Source organism: Vicia villosa, unplaced genomic scaffold (genome assembly GCF_029867415.1).
Source record: "Vicia villosa cultivar HV-30 ecotype Madison, WI unplaced genomic scaffold, Vvil1.0 ctg.000041F_1_1_1, whole genome shotgun sequence".
Taxonomy (NCBI): Eukaryota; Viridiplantae; Streptophyta; class Magnoliopsida; order Fabales; family Fabaceae; genus Vicia; species Vicia villosa.
This window is the reverse complement of record NW_026704972.1, coordinates 978655-997655: the sequence shown is the minus strand read 5'-3', so window position 1 is coordinate 997655 and position 19001 is coordinate 978655. Positions and strand designations below refer to the sequence as shown.

General features: G+C 29.1%; 2 protein-coding genes across 2 annotated transcripts; both read left to right on the top strand.

The window, feature by feature from the left end:
- The first annotated feature begins 6883 nt into the window (after positions 1-6883).
- LOC131622719 (tetraspanin-6-like) lies at positions 6884-9146 on the top strand. Its single transcript, XM_058893753.1, has 3 exons — positions 6884-7509; positions 7667-7986; positions 8082-9146. Exons 1-3 carry the CDS (start codon positions 7018-7020, stop codon positions 8119-8121), a joined length of 852 nt encoding a protein of 283 aa, XP_058749736.1. The 5' UTR covers positions 6884-7017; the 3' UTR covers positions 8122-9146.
- A 3950-nt stretch (positions 9147-13096) lies between these two features.
- Positions 13097-15119, top strand: LOC131622731 (uncharacterized). Its single transcript, XM_058893770.1, has 6 exons — positions 13097-13494; positions 13749-13776; positions 13873-14103; positions 14262-14325; positions 14400-14459; positions 14834-15119. The coding sequence occupies exons 1-6, from the start codon at positions 13355-13357 to the stop codon at positions 14887-14889; spliced, it is 579 nt and encodes a 192-aa protein (XP_058749753.1). The 5' UTR covers positions 13097-13354; the 3' UTR covers positions 14890-15119.
- The last annotated feature ends 3882 nt before the right edge of the window (positions 15120-19001 follow it).

Genomic DNA, 19001 nt, shown 5'->3' with positions numbered 1-19001 from the left:
TAGGTATGAAACAAAGTAAGTCATTTAATTCTTTTTTCTGATGATTATAACTATTTGTAACTTGTAATACTAGTATATAACCCGCGCGTTGCGCGGTTGACCTATAGTATATTATTATAATTTTATACAATATTTTGAACTTTAAATTATAGTTAATATATTTATTATTATGACTATAAAATCTAAAAACAATGTATATTAAATAATTATGATTCAATACCATACATTTATATACATATGGTTATAAATATAATAAAAAATAATTAATTAATTGATTTAATTGTTAATTAAAATTTGTATGAGTTGTAGAATAAAAACAATTACTTAAAAAATGTATTAGTTATATTTATATATATTTAATCAATATAATCAATGACATTTTTAAATTATTAGCTTTTGATATTATATTTACTTTGATTTTATAACATTTCTCTATCCTCCTAACTACTATTAACTTTCTTATATTTTTCATAAATTTTAAATTATTCATTACTCGAATTCATTGATATTTATTTTATTATTATTTCTCTAAAATATTTTAAAAAGATGTTTTTTATTATCATTAATTTTGAAGTAATGATGATTCAATTCAACAATTTTATAAGATGTAATGATAGTTGTCATTAAATTTATTATAATCAATTTAAAATTTTAAAATTTTAATTTAAAATATAAATAAAATAATAATTAAAAAATAGACCTTGAATAAGTAATTTTTTTGTTACAATATCATGTTCCTAGTTAAAATATATGATAGAATATATTGTAAGACCATTTTCTTAAAACGAAATATTATATATTATTCTTAAATTTATAGAATAATAGTGCTCAATAACTATTCTTTTCATCTTTAAAAAACTTCAAAGCTAAATAATCAAATTAAAAATTTTAATATTTAAATTTATAAAATAATAGTGTTGTAGAATTATATTTTACGAAAAAGTGATACATAATCAATAAATAAGAAAAAAATACAATTAATCATTAAGTAACGTCAATTAAGTAAAATATTCTATTTTTTAAATTTATTCTAAAGTTTTATTCATAGAAACCGCTAAAATTTACAGTTAAATTTATGTGCATCTTTATTACTACAACAATAAACAACATATATCAAAATAAATATGAGTATAAAATATGATCAAAATAATAATTAGAATTTATACTATAGAAGAGAGCAGGAAGAAATTAAACCAAAAAATAAATAAAAATCAATAAAAAAATAAAAAAATATCATTAACATAAACATATGTATTACAATTTATAGAATCTAGATTCTTTAAATGAATGCAAGAGATGTATATTTTAATATTCGTTTTAAAATTGTTATTTGTAGGAGTTTGTGCTGATTACACCCTATTTCAAATTGCAAAACCTGCTGAATAATAATTAGAAATTATATTACACACAATATGAATAAGAAATGAATTTGAATATGATCGGAATAATATTTATGAAATATGATAAAAATAATAAAATAAAATTTATTCAAAAAAATATGGACATGAAATAGATTTGGGTTGATGTAAAAGAAAAGATGAAACCTTCCAAAAGCTCTTGGATTAGATAAAGAATCGGTGTAAAATAATTCACTCATTCATTTCATACTTTGTCAAGTTATTTATGAAATTTATGAAATAGATTTGAGTAGATGTAAAAGAAAAGATGGAACCTTCCAAAAACTCTTGGATTAGATAAAGAATCAGTGTAGAATAATTTACTCATTCATTCCATACTTTGTCAAGTTATTCATGAAATTTATGAAATTCTAAAATATACACGTGAGAGAGAAAGTGAGAAGAGTTTATCTATTTAAAGAAGAAAGGGAGAAAGATTTATCAGTTATAGAATAATAAAACAATATTATGGTATTTTTTTTCCCTTAAATAAATTCATGTTTGACCTTACACAATAAATGAGCTAATTAAAATAAAAATTTAATATAATAATAGAAAATTGTAACTTCCCTTTTAAATTTATATTAAGAGTCATAATTGTTGTTAAAAACTGATAAAAGATATTAAACTATAATAATTAAAACAATTGTTCGGAAATTAAATTTATATGGTCTAAAATATGTTTTTCTAAAATCTCTCTCACACACCCATATATATATATATATATATATATATATATATATATATATATATATATATATATATATATATATATATATATATATATATATATATATATATATATATATATAATTTTACTTATAATAATTTTAATACTAATATTTTAATATTTCGCATACCTAAATTATATTTAAATATATATATATTTTTTTAATCTTATATATAATTTATAAAGCTTGAAATATAGGATATGTATCTAGGTTTTTAATATTTGGAAGATAATAATAGAAAATTGTAACTGCCATTTTAAGTTGATATTAAGAGTCATAATTGTTGTTAAAAACTGATAAAAAATATTAAACTATAATAATTGAAAAAATTGTTCGGAAATTAAATTTATAAGGTCTAAAATATGTTTTTCTAAAGCTTGAAATATAGGATAGATATCTAGATTTTTGATAATAATAATTATTATTATTATTAATATTATTATTATTATTATTATTATTATAATTGTGGTAATTGATTATACTATATTCTATAACAAAGTTAAGACCATGTCATAATTTTTATATATTCTATAATGCTATAACTTTTAATTCGGAAATTTAAGCTTTAAAAACTTTTAATCATTATTGTAGTATTTTTCCAATCATTTGATTAAAAATTATTTATTTATTATAATAAAATTAGGGTATTAAATTGGATAGATATAATGATTAGGTGTGAAGAATAAAAGTGATAAAAATTTAAAATTTTATTAGATTTCTAATATGATGCCACATTGGATAAGGTTTCTAATATCATGCCACATTGGATTTAGGGTTAGGGTTGAGTCAAAAGTTGTTATCAGAACAACTTTACATTTATATTAAGTAGATTATATTGGTTTACTGATTAATAAGATTCAATTTAGAGACATCGTTTAAATTGAATTTGTATTAATTGATCCATTGATTGTCTTAAACTCCCATTGCCCCGTAATCATTGTATCGTCTAATTATAGTGCAATTCGTGATATCGATCCAACACATATTTTATAAAATCCAAGTTATCCCATTTTGTTAAATCTTTGATTTTAAGAAAAAAAATCTTTTGGAACTAGTTATAGGAGAAATGTCTATTCAACCCTCTCTTTTAGAAAATTATCATTCATATTCTCCCTTAACATAGACATTTATAATCAATTACTCACTTCCATCACCACCAGAAACAAACATTGGTGCTGGCATCTTGTGGACCCTCTAACTACATTACTTTAAGTTTTTAATTTATCTTTTATTTTAGTTCAACTTTTTATTATCTATATGAATTACATTGTTAATATATTTAAATTAATTAATGAATATTATTATTATATTTTTGAATTATTGATGGTTTGGTTCGTGTTACTCATGAGAGTTCGAAAGTCTCGCTATGGGTATTGTAAAATCATCTACATTCGACTCCAATAACTCTGACGCAAATGAGGGTGTATTTGTGATGCAAAGTTGTTAGATAGAGTCCTTGCAACACATATCTTCAACATGCATACCTCTTAGGCTCTCTCTCTCTCTCTCTCTCTCTCTCTATATATATATATATATATATATATATATATATATAAAACATTTAAAGATGCTCTTTAAAAGGTGATTGCTGAGGTGAAATCTTTAGGTGCTTGAGTTTGGTTGTTACTTCTTCTACATAGCACTTTACAGGTGGTTAAGTCTTATAATAGGTAGAATCATAGGTCTGAGAATCAGAATTCCTTGCAATATCACATTTTAGAGTGCTTAGCTACTTAGAGAGACGTAAATAGTCTTTTTAGGTCTGTTGATAGTGTGCTCAAAATCTAAGCAAGATAATTTGGGTCATAAAAGAGTTTATATTAAAGAGAAAGATAAAAAGATGAGTTCTAATATGTAAAAATTATTCATCAAGGTTGTAGATGACAACTTCACAATAGTTGTAAAGTGGCCCCATATACATATGGAGCTCATATAATGAAGGTTTTAGAGGCTAAGCACTTGTACATACCACGTTCCTCCATGCGGACCACCTTGTTCTTTGAAGCTCATCTAGTGGCCAAAGTTGATACTATCTCCAGGTGCATTAAATCATTTTCTAAAAGGACATCATATGGAAGATATGGTCTGTGAGCACAACATACATTAGATGTAGTTTGCGGAGAAGGTTTTGTTGTGTTAAGAGATCTTTAATGTGCAATCACTCTAGTTGTTAATTTATGATGAGGAAAGATGTCTAATGATTTTGGTAGAAGTACTTATAAATAATGCACTTAAAACCGAACAAGATCGGACGGTTCAACTAGTTAGACTAGAAATCAAACCAAATTCCAATCTATTTAGCATAGATAACCGGCATCCATTAAAACCGAAAAAATCACATGAAAGCCGAATAAAATCGGAAAATCAGTCTCGACCAGTGAAATCCAGCTTTCTACAAAACAATTTTTTTAATTAAAAAATTGATAAATAATATAGTGTCAATTACGACACACCACATTTAATACATGTGGGAGAATATGGATATGTCGAAATCAAGGCTATTCAGTATATATAGGCTATGTTGCTACGCATGTTTATTGAACTTCCGATGTGTGACATAGAATTAGGGCTGTTATCGGCCCGGTCCGGTCCGGATATTTATTATCCCGAGAACTGGACCGAAACAGTAATCGGGTAAATCCGGACCGGACCGAAACAATGATGGATCATTTTTTTGGACCGAAACCAGACCATTACTTCGAATATCTAACAAAAATATTCAATAAATATCCAATATAGTATCCATTTTTGGTATCGGATAAAAAAATCCATTCCCGGACCGAGTAACATTTTGGTCGGTCCATTGGTTCGGTTCCACCGGTCCGATTCTCAGATCCAGAGGTCCGATAACAGCCCTACATAAAACCAAAGCAAGAAGCCTAAAACTAAATTGACAAAAACATCATAAACACACGATGACTTGCTTCAATTTAATTTAATTTAATTTTATATACATACATTATAGTTTTTATACATTTATTATTATTATTTATCAAATTTTTATTTTTATACAATATAAGTTGAAGTCTTCATCAACTTATTTTTAATACTTTTATACTTATTTTTAAATTCAAAAAATATCTCTAGTAATTTGCCATCGCATGAAAATTAATTTCTAACTTTTCATTGTGTAAAACTATAATTATTATCTTATATATCCAATATCATATCAAAAAATGTATGTCTTATTATTATCGGTTGAACGTCGCTCACATCTCGATTAAACCTCTAAACCTTAAATCTCTAGTTACACCAGTTAAATGTTTGATCCAGTTTTAATTATCTTGCTATGTAAGTCCATTTTTATTTTATTTTTAATTATTATACGTTTTATATATAATATTGAATTATTTCATTCGACCAAACAAGATTCTATTTGCTTTGACTCAAGTCAACTTTGAAATAAATTAGGTTTTAAAACCAGCAAGCACATTTCACTCTAAGACAACTTTTTTTATCATTAACCAATTTAAAAAATGATCACAAATCACTTTGCCTCAATAATCACTTTGTCCTCTTCTCTAATTCAATATTATACACATGCATGTCTATGTGTATTTTTTTATTTACAGATCATTTCCCTGTCAAAATTGTGTAATATGGGGGAAAGGGGTTGGTGGACTACTTTTACAAAAATAGCTTTTTAAATTTCTGAATTTTAAATTTCAATTGGTAGAAGACAATATATCAACAACACAAGGTGCTTTGCTAAAGTAAATTTTGTCATTGACGAATTAAAGCTTAGTGGAACTTCTTTTTAAGAAACAAAAAGAAAAGGATTAGGGTACCTTATGGAGCCTAAAAGACACACATGGATTAATATATAACATTAAGATTAGATGAGACATGAGGATAAGAGAAAAAAAAGAGCATCCATATTCCATATACTATATTTATATTATTCTTTAGTACCCATTCAAGAATAACCCAAATCTGGTTCATGATGATCTTGCTTCACAAAGAAGTCCAAATGGGGACCATACAATCCAAAAAGTAGCATAATTTGTAGTTACCAAAATGACCATCAATATAGAGTTCTTCATTCCTTGCTTGCCTTGTCTAAATGCATATGGAATTTATGCCTTTGTAAATTGTCATATACCTCAAGGTATATTGAAAAATATGTAATAACTATGTCTTTAAAAAATCTGGATACTCAATTTAAGTTGAAAGACCAATCTCACCGTCTATTAATAAATAATTTAATTAAATAGAGAGCAAAATTTTATATGAATATATCAGGAGGGTGACAAAATAGGCTTGATTTGTCAGGTATGTCGATTTCTCCCGCATTATTTTATAACGAACAAAATTTTAAACATGTACACTCTAATATACTCACATCGGTCTATTTTTTTTTACAAACTTTTGCAAATAAATGAATTAATAAGTTTTTATACAAATTTTAGATTTTATTAGAGGCCCAAGACCCTCCGTATGCCAACCCCACCTTCATGTTTTTTTTTTTTAATTTTTAAATGGGCTAAAATTTTAGCCCAGAAATCTTAAGTGTGTTTGTTTCATTTCACTTTTTTTCCGAGTTTTATAGGATAGATATGCTGGTTTGCGACCTCTAATTACATGAGGTGTGCAATGTGTGTGACTATTGTAAACTTTAGAATACATAGTTGGATTTTTAATCATAAAAAAGGATAAATATGTCAATTGAGTCATTAGGGAAAAAAGCCACAAAATAAGGCAAGCAAGAAGGACAAATTCGTCATTTAAAAAAAATCAACTTCCTTAACAACTAAGTACAATGTCATGATCATTCACTCATTTTCACAAACATTGATCAACTAAAGTTTCTAACTATACACTCCCTTTTAAATAGACATAAAGACACACCACAAGATAAAACCAATAGAGAGAAACTAAGAGTAAGAAACATGTATAGGTTCAGCAACACAGTGATAGGGTTCTTAAACTTGCTAACACTATTAGCATCCATACCAATAATTGGAGCAGGATTATGGATGGCAAGAAGCAGCACAACTTGTGAAAATTTTCTCCAAACACCACTTCTTGTAATAGGTTTTATAGTACTTGTGATATCCTTAGCCGGTTTCATTGGTGCTTGTTTTCATGTAGCATGTGCACTATGGTTGTATTTGGTGATTATGTTGTTGCTAATAGCAGCACTTTTGGGTGTAACTGTATTTGGCTTTGGTGTGACTAGTAAAGGTGGTGGTGTTGAAGTTCCTGGTAGATCTTACAGTGAGTATCATCTTATGGATTATTCACCTTGGTTGAAGAAAAGAATAGAAAATCCTAAGTATTGGAATACTTTAAGGAATTGTATTTTGGGTTCTAAAACTTGTGACAAACTTGCTTCCTGGACTCCTTTGGATTATATGCAGAATGATATGTCTCCAATACAGGTACACATTTTTTATCGGTAAATAACCACTAAAAACTCTCACACGTAGTCACCAGGTCAAACCCCGGTAGTAGTAATACTAATATCGGTTTTTGTCAGATGAGTTAGAATTTGCAGATGATTATTTATTTAATGTTAAAATGTTTTGGATGATGCAGTCAGGATGTTGTAAGCCACCAACAGCGTGCAGCTACAACATGGAAGCAGTGATGCTGAATCAAGACTCAGATTGCTACAAATGGAATAATGCACCAACGGTGCTATGTTATGAGTGTGATTCATGCAAAGCTGGTGTACTTGAAAACTTAAGAAGGAATTGGCATAAATTATCAGTTCTCATTGTCACGATGCTTGTTCTTCTCATAGGGATTTATTCGATTGGTTGTTGTGCTTTCAGAAACGCAAGAAGAGCTCAAACGGATTATCCGTATGGTGAAAATCGAATGACCAAAGTTCGGCCTAGATGGGATTATCATTGGTAACTACATGTTGATGTTTTCTTTTGTGTGAAACTTTGTACAAGAAATATTTAATAAAGATGGTTTATGTTATTTGCTTTTTTATTTTTCATAGGTGGAGATGGTTGCATGACAGGAAAGAACAGCTTTATTAGAAGATAAGCTCTACCATCCATGGATTGTGACAATTCACTTCTTTTTACAGTGTTTTGTTTGTTATTTCAAGTATCAGTTTTCTAGTTGGATGCTTTTTTGTATAAAACTTAATTTTGCTTTTATCTCAATTATCATAGCAGACAATTGCTTTATTTTGCCTTTTTTTTTAATCTGTGGATGTTTTTTTAATGCATAAAGTAGGTTGAATTATACAATGGGATTAAAAAAGAAGAGAAAAGGCTCCATTATTGAATTTTTATCTTACATATAGGATCAAAATCTTTCAATTATAGTGGATAGTTGTATGTATAATTGGAGATGTAATAATGTTAAATTTTTAAAAGAAAACTATACACAGATAAAAATTTCCACTTGCTATTCTGTTCTTACTGAGGAACTCTTGCTAAATAATGCAAGAGAGAATAAATACTTAAGGATTTCATTAGACATAAATATAAAAGACAAGAAAAATATCAAACTAAAAAAAATCTCATAGTTTTTACATAAAAAGTAGTAGCGTATTGTTTTCTTGCATATATACCATTTATTTTTTTCTGAACTAGAATCGAGAATAGAAGAAATATTTGAAAATGACCGATACGTAGAAACTTCTAGGATGTGATTCTGGTGAACATAGAAGATACCTATAGAAGACGCCACTTCAACACTCAAGCCAGTTTGTGTTTGAATGAGTCAACAAATAACAAGTGTGTCTAAAAGAATATTTGGGTGTGACTCATGGTCACGCTTGTATAGATGAGACGATTAGAACTATTCCTGATATGTGTGGAGTGAAGACAATCATTGGATGTGATCAACGATGGAGATAAGGGAGGACGTCTTGCTCATATGTGATGTCCAAAAGTAAAGGCCATCTTGTGTCTTGGTACGTGGAACATTTTTTTGCTAGATTGGACCTATGAATTGGGTTAGTCATAGCGAGCCTTTGGCCACCCATAATAGTTGTCCCTCAATTCATATGTCTATCATTTCTTCCTTTAGAATCAGGGGAGGAGTCATATGTCCTCAGTTGCGGTTGCGAATAAGTTATCCCATGACCTCTCTCTATGGCACAATTGTACCAACATAAACTGACTATAGTATGGAGACTTGGTTCCCCTTGGGATGCTGCCTCCTATAGAGTGTTGTCCCTAGGTGGAGCATATTATAGTTTTTTTTTTTTAATTTTGAGTATCCTGTCAGTCAAGAATTGTGACTTGTGTTGGTGTAGGTTGTAGAACTTGTTTACTAATTTGATTTCTCCATGTGCTCCAAGGTTTGATTGTAGTAGCTCAAGGCTTGAGAGCATTTCTTATACAAGTAGAATAAGTTGTAATGGAAGTTGATGTGATGGTTCTCCCTAGCAAGGTTGTTCTATAGGTTTCAAGAACCACATAGCTTAAAAAACTCCTTGACCAACTTTTGGAGGAACGGAATCTTGTTGTGTAGGGCCAAATGGAGATGTCAACAGAATTGGACAGTCTTCCACAGGAGAAAGGGAGGAAGAGGCGGAGCTTTGGCAGCTTTAGCAACAACTTATTTTTGGGCGATAGATATAGTGACTTTGGATGTCACTATGCTCGATGTGTTTGATAGTAGATTTGTCTAAGGAGAAGAATGAAGCTTCAAGAAAGGAAGTCAACGATATGGATCTTTGGTGGAGAAATAATATTTTTTCATGAAATTAGTGGGAATGTTGATTCCCACTAACAGTGCCACTATTTTGTTGGGAACTAGAAATAAAAAATAAGGTGGTGGAGTTGGATCTCATTGTGGTGGAGCAATACTTATCGACCGGGATGAATCTACAAGGTTAGCACTCAAGCACTCACGTTAGTGCAAGAATCAGAAGTAATGTGGGAGTGAAAATTAAATTTGAATACATAAAGTGGCGCACTTTTCCATTATATATCAAGAGCGGTTGAAATCGTTCGTGTGTGATGTGGCATGCTATGCCAACAACCATCAAAGTACAAGTTTACTTGTTCTGTGCATCTTTCTACTTGGAGTTTTCTCTGGAGTCTTTTCCCATGAGTCTTACGGAACATAAAGTAATAATAATACTTTAAAGAAAAATAATTACAGTTTTACTAATTTAATCTCATTACAATAAATTAAAGGAGAAATTAAAACTTAAAAGTTGTATGGTATAAACTAAATTAGTTCTATAAACTAAATTAGCTCAATAGTATAAACGAAAAACCATAATTAACGCTACATTTAATAAAATTATAAATATGTTAGTTATCATTAGCGCTTGTTTGTTTCAGGTTTTTTAAATGATTTTTGTAGTATTATATATTTTTGTTTAAAAAAATACAAAGAACTTTTTAAGAGCACTGGAGATGAGATGGTGGGGGTCTCTTCCACTTTAACTACAGGTCTTGTGTTCGATCCGTGTTCTGGACATGTAGTGAGTTTGGTCGGCTATATGGTCATACACATCTCGAGGAATTAGTCTCTGCAGTTGTTCGCAAATGATGGTCATACACGGCTCAAGAGATTAGTCTCTATAGTTGTGCGCAGAGGATATTTCGATTTATACCAAAAATAAGCTTCAAATGAAAATTTAGTTTGAATGGTTAATTTTAAAATGTTACTTTATGTATATCACATTTTATTATAACGTTTTTTTTTTTATCAAAGTTTCAAAAAAAGAACACTTAATTTTAAAACTACCTCAAATAATCTTTTTATAAAAATTAAATTTAAAGTTCAATTTTTTGAAATTTACAATTTTGACTATGTTTTAATCTTCAATAATATATGTTTATGTTATAAAATGTGAAAATTAATTTATCAATTTTAAAAAATTAATATTTAAAAAACATATATAAAAATCATTATTAAAAATATAAAAATGTCTTTTTTAACAAATAAAACAAACACGCGCTTAAACCTTTAAGCTTGAGCTTACAATCCACGAGTTTTTTAGAATATCATGAAAGCCCTAATGAGGTTATGGACTAGAATTCTTTGTAAAGTTTTCATACAATTTAATGTATTAATAGGTCGCAGTTAGGGGTGGGAATATGCTGGATTGAGGTAGGCTTTGTCCAGCCTGAGCCTGATCTGCTAAAAAATACAAAACTTAAGTCTGGCCTATGGTCTACCACATGCTTATTTTTTAGCCTGAAATAGGCTTTTGAAAATGTCTGATTAGCCTATTAGGCTCCTTAAAAAGCCTATATCATTAGAACATATATAAATAAGCAATTCTACTAATGTTTAAATATACAAGAGAATCAAAAAGTACAATAAGATTAAATGTTTGTTTGCCTTGACTTATTTGAGCTTACAAAATACCATAAGTTTGGTAAGATTATTTGTTTGGAGAACTTATAAAATTTCAACTTATTTTCACAAGTTCTTCAATATAACTAAACTTTACTTTTGTATTTTAATATAAAGTACACAATGCAATATAACAAATAATAAATTTTCTTATATTTATTTAAATAGTCTGGCCTGATAGGCTTAAAAGACTTTTTTTTATGGCATGTGGCCTAGCCTATTTAACTAAATAGGCTAATAAAAAAGCATAAGTCTTTTCTATTTTAAAAAAAGTCAGGTCTGGTCTTGGCCGGTGAAGGCTATGCTATAGGATCCTGTTAGTTGGTCTGACTTATTCTCACCCCTAGACTCGCATCAATTGATTTAAAATCAAACAATTAAATTTTGATATTGATTTCAAGATTTAAAACATTCTACGTCATTGATTTAGATCAAACGACAATAAGCTATAGTTGCATCATATCAGACAATCTAGATCCACACGTCAAACAAACTATAACATTATTCATTTAATGGAGAAGAAAACTAGAGAGATGTTTCCTGTCTCTCTAGAAAATTTCCCCCCAACCTTTTAGGGTTTGGTGGCTACCTCTCACCTTCATGGTGGTTCTTCTCTCCCGCCTTTATAGTGATCACCTCTTCCTCTATTAAGAGCACTACTGACCCCTTTCAACTATATCCACATGTTCTTATCAAAATCAGCTTACTCGTTGTTACTCCCTTTCTCCACTCTGAACCACCATCAACCTTCACTTCTCTGTTGATGTGGCTGTCATCGGAGCCACCACAGCCAGTAAGTGAGGAGTCTGCAATGGTAATTTTTGCAGCTCAAGCTTTAACAACAATGAATGTACCTTTCTCCCGTGTAGTTGCCCTTACATCTCCGACGTTGGCAACCATTTGTCCACCACCAAAGTTGTCAAGGATACTCTACACCTTGCAGTTATTTTCTCTATCAAATCTATCTACTTCTGTTTATGTTTATGTGTTTTTTTATTTTGTGTCTTTGTCTTTTGCGATCTAAGGCTACCGTTTTGGGGTTTGAAAAAAGTCTCAAAAGTGTTTTGTATCCTAAAGCAGCACCTACATTTCCTCTATTCATCAATTAATCTTCATACAATTGATAAAAGTGGACAATCTTGAGACAAAAGATAGACCAATTGCACAAACACAAGTAAAAAAAATCATTTATAATTAAATTTATAAGAAATTGTAAATTTTCTTTTCTATCTTATCATTGATCATGTTCTTAAGAGAATGAAAGACTAGATGATAAGTTATTGCTTCTATCTCTAATTTGTTTGTGTCTTGTTACCATAATTTATGTGTAACTTTTTTTTATGACTATGTATTCATTTGGATAGAATTACCTATTTCAAAGTGTTTCACAAGATTTGTAATGTCTAGATTCTCTTAATCTAATGAATGCATTACTTTAAAAAAAAAACATTATATTTTTTTGTCAACCAAAAAAAAAACATTATTGATTTAAGGATAAATCTCCACCTTAATAATGCTGAGTCAGCTAGTCACTTCCATCACCACCACACAAACATTGGCGTTGGCGGCTCGTGGACCCTCTAACACCCATCAATCATGATACTCTTCAACAGCTTCTTCTCCACTCACATTATTTGTTAGTTTTTATTTTTTTTTTTTTACAACTCACATTCTTTACAAATAATAATAATAATAATCTGCTAATTAAATTAAATGAAAAAAATGTGAATAATGAAATTCGAAAGAAAGATAAGGACGAACAGTTGCACTCCAAAATCTGGAAACTCAATTCCCAATTCATTCTTTTCATCAATAAAACCCAATTCCCATCTTTTTCTCCCTAAATTCTAAAATAGCAACAAACTAAATCTCTCTCTTACGATTTATTGAAATCTGAACCGTTGATCTTCTGCCTCCGTTTTGATCTTCCTCGCTGTCATGGAGGTCCGATCAAACCCCACCGCCGAAAATTCCCCTGATCAATCGCCACCCAGTCGCCACCGTCGATCATCCGCCACCTCTTCCAAGAAGCCTCTCGCTTCTCCTCTTCCCGTTGACACGTCGTCCGTTTCTCAGAGGTTAATCTCTCTCCAGTTCTTTGTTCCCCTGAAGTATTTCTAAAATTGATTTTCCATTATGTAAAATACTGTTATAGTAAACAACTTTTAGGTTTTGATTCGTAAATTTTTATTACAATTTTCACGATCCATGCATGAATTTAGATTTCCATGTCTTCGTTATTATTATTTTTTTTTTATCTTGAGCTTTTTTATATGTATAGGTTTTGATTTGATGGTTTTGTTGGTTCTTTTTTTTCTTCATTTAATTGCAGATTACAGAAGGAGTTAATGGCTCTCATGGTATGTTTCTCTTTGCTTTAATCATTGTCATTTGAAATCTTACAAAAATGAATAAGGGTTGAATTGGTTGCAAAATGTGTTCCTTTTCTGTTGCAGATGAGTGGAGGAGATCTTGGAGTATCAGCTTTTCCAGTTGCGGAGAGTATTTTTACTTGGGTTGGTACAATTGAAGGTGGAAAAGGAACTTTGTATGAGGGTTTATCTTATAAACTCTCCTTACGTTTTCCCGTCGACTATCCTTTTAAACCACCCCAAGTGAAGTTTGACTCGATGTGCTTTCATCCGAATGTTGATCAGTTTGGCAACATATGTCTCGACATCCTTCAGGTATTCATCAAATTGGACAACAAAAGAGCATAGAATAGAGCCAAATTTTCAATATCTGCATGGTTACTGCTTAGAATTTTCAAATTATTTGTACTACGGCTGCCTAGAATTAGTATATGTGGATGAAATATTAATTTCTTTCATGCGTGTATTTATAGGACAAGTGGTCTTCGGCTTATGATTGTAGAACGATTCTTCTGTCTATTCAAAGTCTATTGGAAGGTCTGGTCTTCATTTATTATGAGTTTTGCAGTCACCTTTATTTGTTTGTCTGATCAATTATTTCCGATCAACAGAGCCTAACCTGGAGAGTCCTCTAAATAGCTATGCTGCAGAGCTTTGGAATGATAAGGAAGGTTAGGATTTTTTTTTTTCCGTTGTAAATCACATGTGTTTTCTGAGTTACTAATTATTTAAACCTCGAAACTATTTGTTGTTATTGCTCAGTTGCTTCGTATATTTTATGGAGTGCATTTTTTAATTGATGCTTTGTTAGACTTCTTCCTATGGCAGTTATGAGAAGTTATTATGGGCTTATGGCAGTTATATTGTTTCATTTTAGAAATAAGTAGGAAAAGATAGGAGAAACTGATTATGGAGTAGTTATTGAGTGGTTTCGCTGTTCTAGACAAATTCTGCAAAGGATTGTTCTATAGTTCTGTTTTCTTTTCCTATTCATTCACCATAAATAACCGTTTCTATCATGCCACTCATTCAATTTATCATGCAGATTTCAAGAGAATGGTCCACAAACAGTATTTAGCTGGAGAAGCACCTGAAAGTTGATGGATGCAATTCTAAAGCGAGACCAATTATTTTCCGCACTTTAGCTGTAAAAACATTTGTGAAAAGAAATTTTATGCAGCCTATACATATGCCCATTTTTTATGATACTTTGGTATTGGAATATGAAACTACATAAATTCTCAGAAAGTCTTCTGATGACTGTATAAAAGTTGTAAAATAATTTGTTGCAAAGGTGCAGAATAATTCAGTGGCCGTGATTATGTGGCTTACATCAGTAAATTCCTTTTACGTTGTACAGTGGATCTCATGTTTTGAAGCTGTTGTCTGGGTTTCATTCTATGTGTCTAATTAGGTGAGAAATGCATATCATTTCAAAAACTTCGTTATATTCCAGAACATGTTAACTTTTTGAATAGAGAATTACATTCTGTATATTAACTTTCAGACAGATGTTGATGCATTCCAGTTTGTGGTTTTGGTTCCTGAAAATTGTCATGCACACAATTTCATATTAGTTAGAATGTGCAAGGTTCTTGATCAGGAAGTTGAACATATAATGACAATCTATTATATGGAATAAAAACAAACATAAGTAGTTTTCCGAAAGAACATAGGTCCAAAAAATTGAAATAATTGACCGAGTTGGCCAGATGTCTCAAAATTGCCATGTACATTAGTTAGGCAGTAAAGTGATTATGCCAATAAAATGTGCAAGGTTCTTGATCAGGAAGTTAAACATAACATAATGAAAATCTATTACATGTTATTAGAGTTTGTCTAAAGTATGGAATGAAAATAAACATAAGTTGTAATTTCTCCATAGAATGATAATATATATGCTCTAATTTTATATCTATTATAAAATTAAATCCATCCATTGGTATATATATATATATATATATATATATATATATATATATATATATATATATATATATATATATATATATATATATATATATATATATATATATATATATATATATATGAGTAACTTATGAGAATGTGAGAATTTAATAACAACCATTAGATTTATATTTAATGATTGAGATTAAAAGTTATTTTTGAAAATTTGATTAATAATTTCTTTCCTCTTAATGACACATGATTTATTAAAGATCACAATTTAATCTTAGAGAGAATATGAGAGGATTACTATCCTCATTGTCGTTTAGGGTTTTAGAGTATCTTAATCGTTTAATGGGGCAACACTTAAATAGTTAAATGGTTGAGGGAGAGACCTTTCATTGGACTTAACTGAATGATCCTACCCATCACGGTCCATTCAGACACAAAACTCAATCAAATAATTCATCAATAATTAGTGTTCAATAATATTGACTATAACATAATTAATTATTTCAATTCATATTTGATTAATTAAATAATTAATCTAACAATCTCCCACTTGGATGACAATAATTAATTATTAAAAAATATTAGTTTTAATGTTAGAATATCACCAAGTATCCTGGAAATGCCTTGTGGCATCGCTCGACGTTATGTGCTGGTTGTTATGTGTTGGTCAGATTTTATGTTTGCATGTTCTACATCCTTTTGCATAGAGGACTGAAGTTAATTCTTGCATATTAGTTGTTATAGAGGTTTTTATAGGGTTTGATTTTATTCCTAACACCAAAAATTTCATAAAACGAGAAACTAAAAAATTGTATTGAAGGAGAGTCTTGAAGGGTTTACATAAATTTTTCAAATATTTTTTAGGTTGTTATACTATTTTGAAAATTAAAAATTTAGTAATGATAACGAGTCTTTTATCATTCTAAACAAAATCTTTTTTTCAAAAAATGTCTAATATTTTTCTATATTTTTTAAAAATTTCATTTTCGGAAGTCTTTCTCTCTCTTCCCTCCCCTCCAAACTCGCAAACATTATCTTAGTTGTTATATTAGGAACTCACTCTTTATGTTTATTTGTTTTACAAATTTAATTACCTTTAATTTTTTGATTCTATTAATGTTCATGATCTATACTTTTGATGATACACATTTCAAATTTAGTGGCTTACAATTACACTCGTGATTACAATCAGAAATTTTCAAGTATTACATCACACCATCTTAGAAGAACGGCTCACGAATCTCTTATATTAGTTGTCGATAAAAGTTAACCATCAATTAGTATAGCAGATGTAGTTGTTGATCCAGCACGCCTCAAATTAGAATTACTCCCTAAATTAGAAAGATAAGAAAGAATTGCTATATCTATGCTCAGGTATACTTTTGAGATAGATGCAGGATACTTCCAAAATTAATCCTATGTTTGTTTAATTTATAAGGGAAAAGAATGGATTTTAAAATTAATTTACTTTTTTATTTTTAAAATTCTACAACATTCATATATATTAAATAAAAGAGCAATGCTATTTGTAGCGAAAACAATACTCACGAATCTGTCACGAATAAGCTTAAGCCATTGGATTAAATGCTATATGACTAAAAACATTACATGATTAAAATGAAAGGGTCCCCTATACATGCATGTTGAATGTCGCGAAACAATCGTGAGAATATAATTCGTTACATATATCATTATCCTAAATAAAATAGTTAAAGGAAACAATAATTTTGAATCTATTTTACTAAAGAGAGTTTTTTCATTTATAAACAACACAATATATTTAATATTTTAAATAAATTAATACAAATAAAAAATAAATAATAGTACAAAATTCAAGGAATAAAAAAAATAATAAGAAAAACAAAATAAAATTCAAGAAAGAAAATGTAGTCATAATAATGAAAATAATGAATATGGTGTGGAAAAATAAAAATGAAAATAATATTGATTTGAAAGGAAAAAAAGAGAAGAAATGAAAGTAACAATGTTCGTTCTGCGTGAGATTGACTAAAAGTTGAAGTAAGCTTTTAGTCACAAGAGAAAAATCTAATGTTAAAAAAAAACAAATGGATAAAAAACATAAAGTTTTAATATTTTCTTATGCATAAATTAGGATTATTGTAAAAACAATAAGACTAATTTCACAAATATAGTAAATTATATTTTTTTGAATTCCCTCCCTAAAAAAAAACCAATTTAAAAAAAACAAAATTTCACTTGACAGGAGATTTTGATCCGCTTCTTTCCCCTCTCCTGTTAATTAAATCAAATACTATTCAACTAAAATATTCTCTCACCTCTTCTCCAAAAACTCCCAACCAAAACTCCCAACCAAATAACCTATCTTATATGTTTCATTCAATGGCCAGGCTTGATAAATCATGAATATTTTCACGTTTCATTCAATGGCCAGACTTGATAAATCATGAATGTTTTCAAACATGTAAATCAAATGAGTATATTTAGATCATTCATTAATTACTGAATATAGTTGGAACAATTTCTAAATCATGTGATTTTAGAGTTGAAAAACATTTTTAATGATCAAAAGTTTGCAAAATATAATATGTGTATGCAATTTCTTTCAATAAATTTTACATGGATTAAATCAAATATTATAATTTTTTATCCAAAAATAATTAAATTATAAATTGAAAACAAGCATGAAAAATAAGCATGAATATCTTCAAACATGCAAGTCAAATGAATATATTTAAATGATTCATTAATTGGAGAATATAGTTGGAACAACTTTTAAATCATGTAATTTTAGAGTCTAAATACATTTGAAGGATGATTGTAAGTAAAAAAACAAGCATCATCAATAAAGATCATTTATTAACTCGAGAACATAGTTGGAACAACTTTTAAATAATTTAACTTTAGAGTCAAATGCAATTTAAATCATCAAAAGTTTTAAAAAAATCAAATATGTGTCTATGCGAGGTGTGCTTAGTCTTTTGAAGATTAAGTCAAGGGCAAACTAGATTTTTTGCTTATGGACTATAGAAGCCCTTGGTACACTCTGTAACTCATTTTTCTTTCTCTCATTTTCCTTCCACACTTAGAAAACAAGCAAAAGCAAGAGCAAGAGAAAGAGAGGAGAGGGAAGACCAAAGAGGAATAAGGGAGGAGAAATCCAAATTTCTTCTTGCATGCAACATCATTATCATCCTCATCATCAATTCAACCTCTAAACTTCATCCACAACTCTTTGAGGTGGGTTTCTAGGTAGTATCCTTGGGTAGATTTTAGGGTTTTATGATAAGGATTTTAGGGATTCTTTAGAGTTA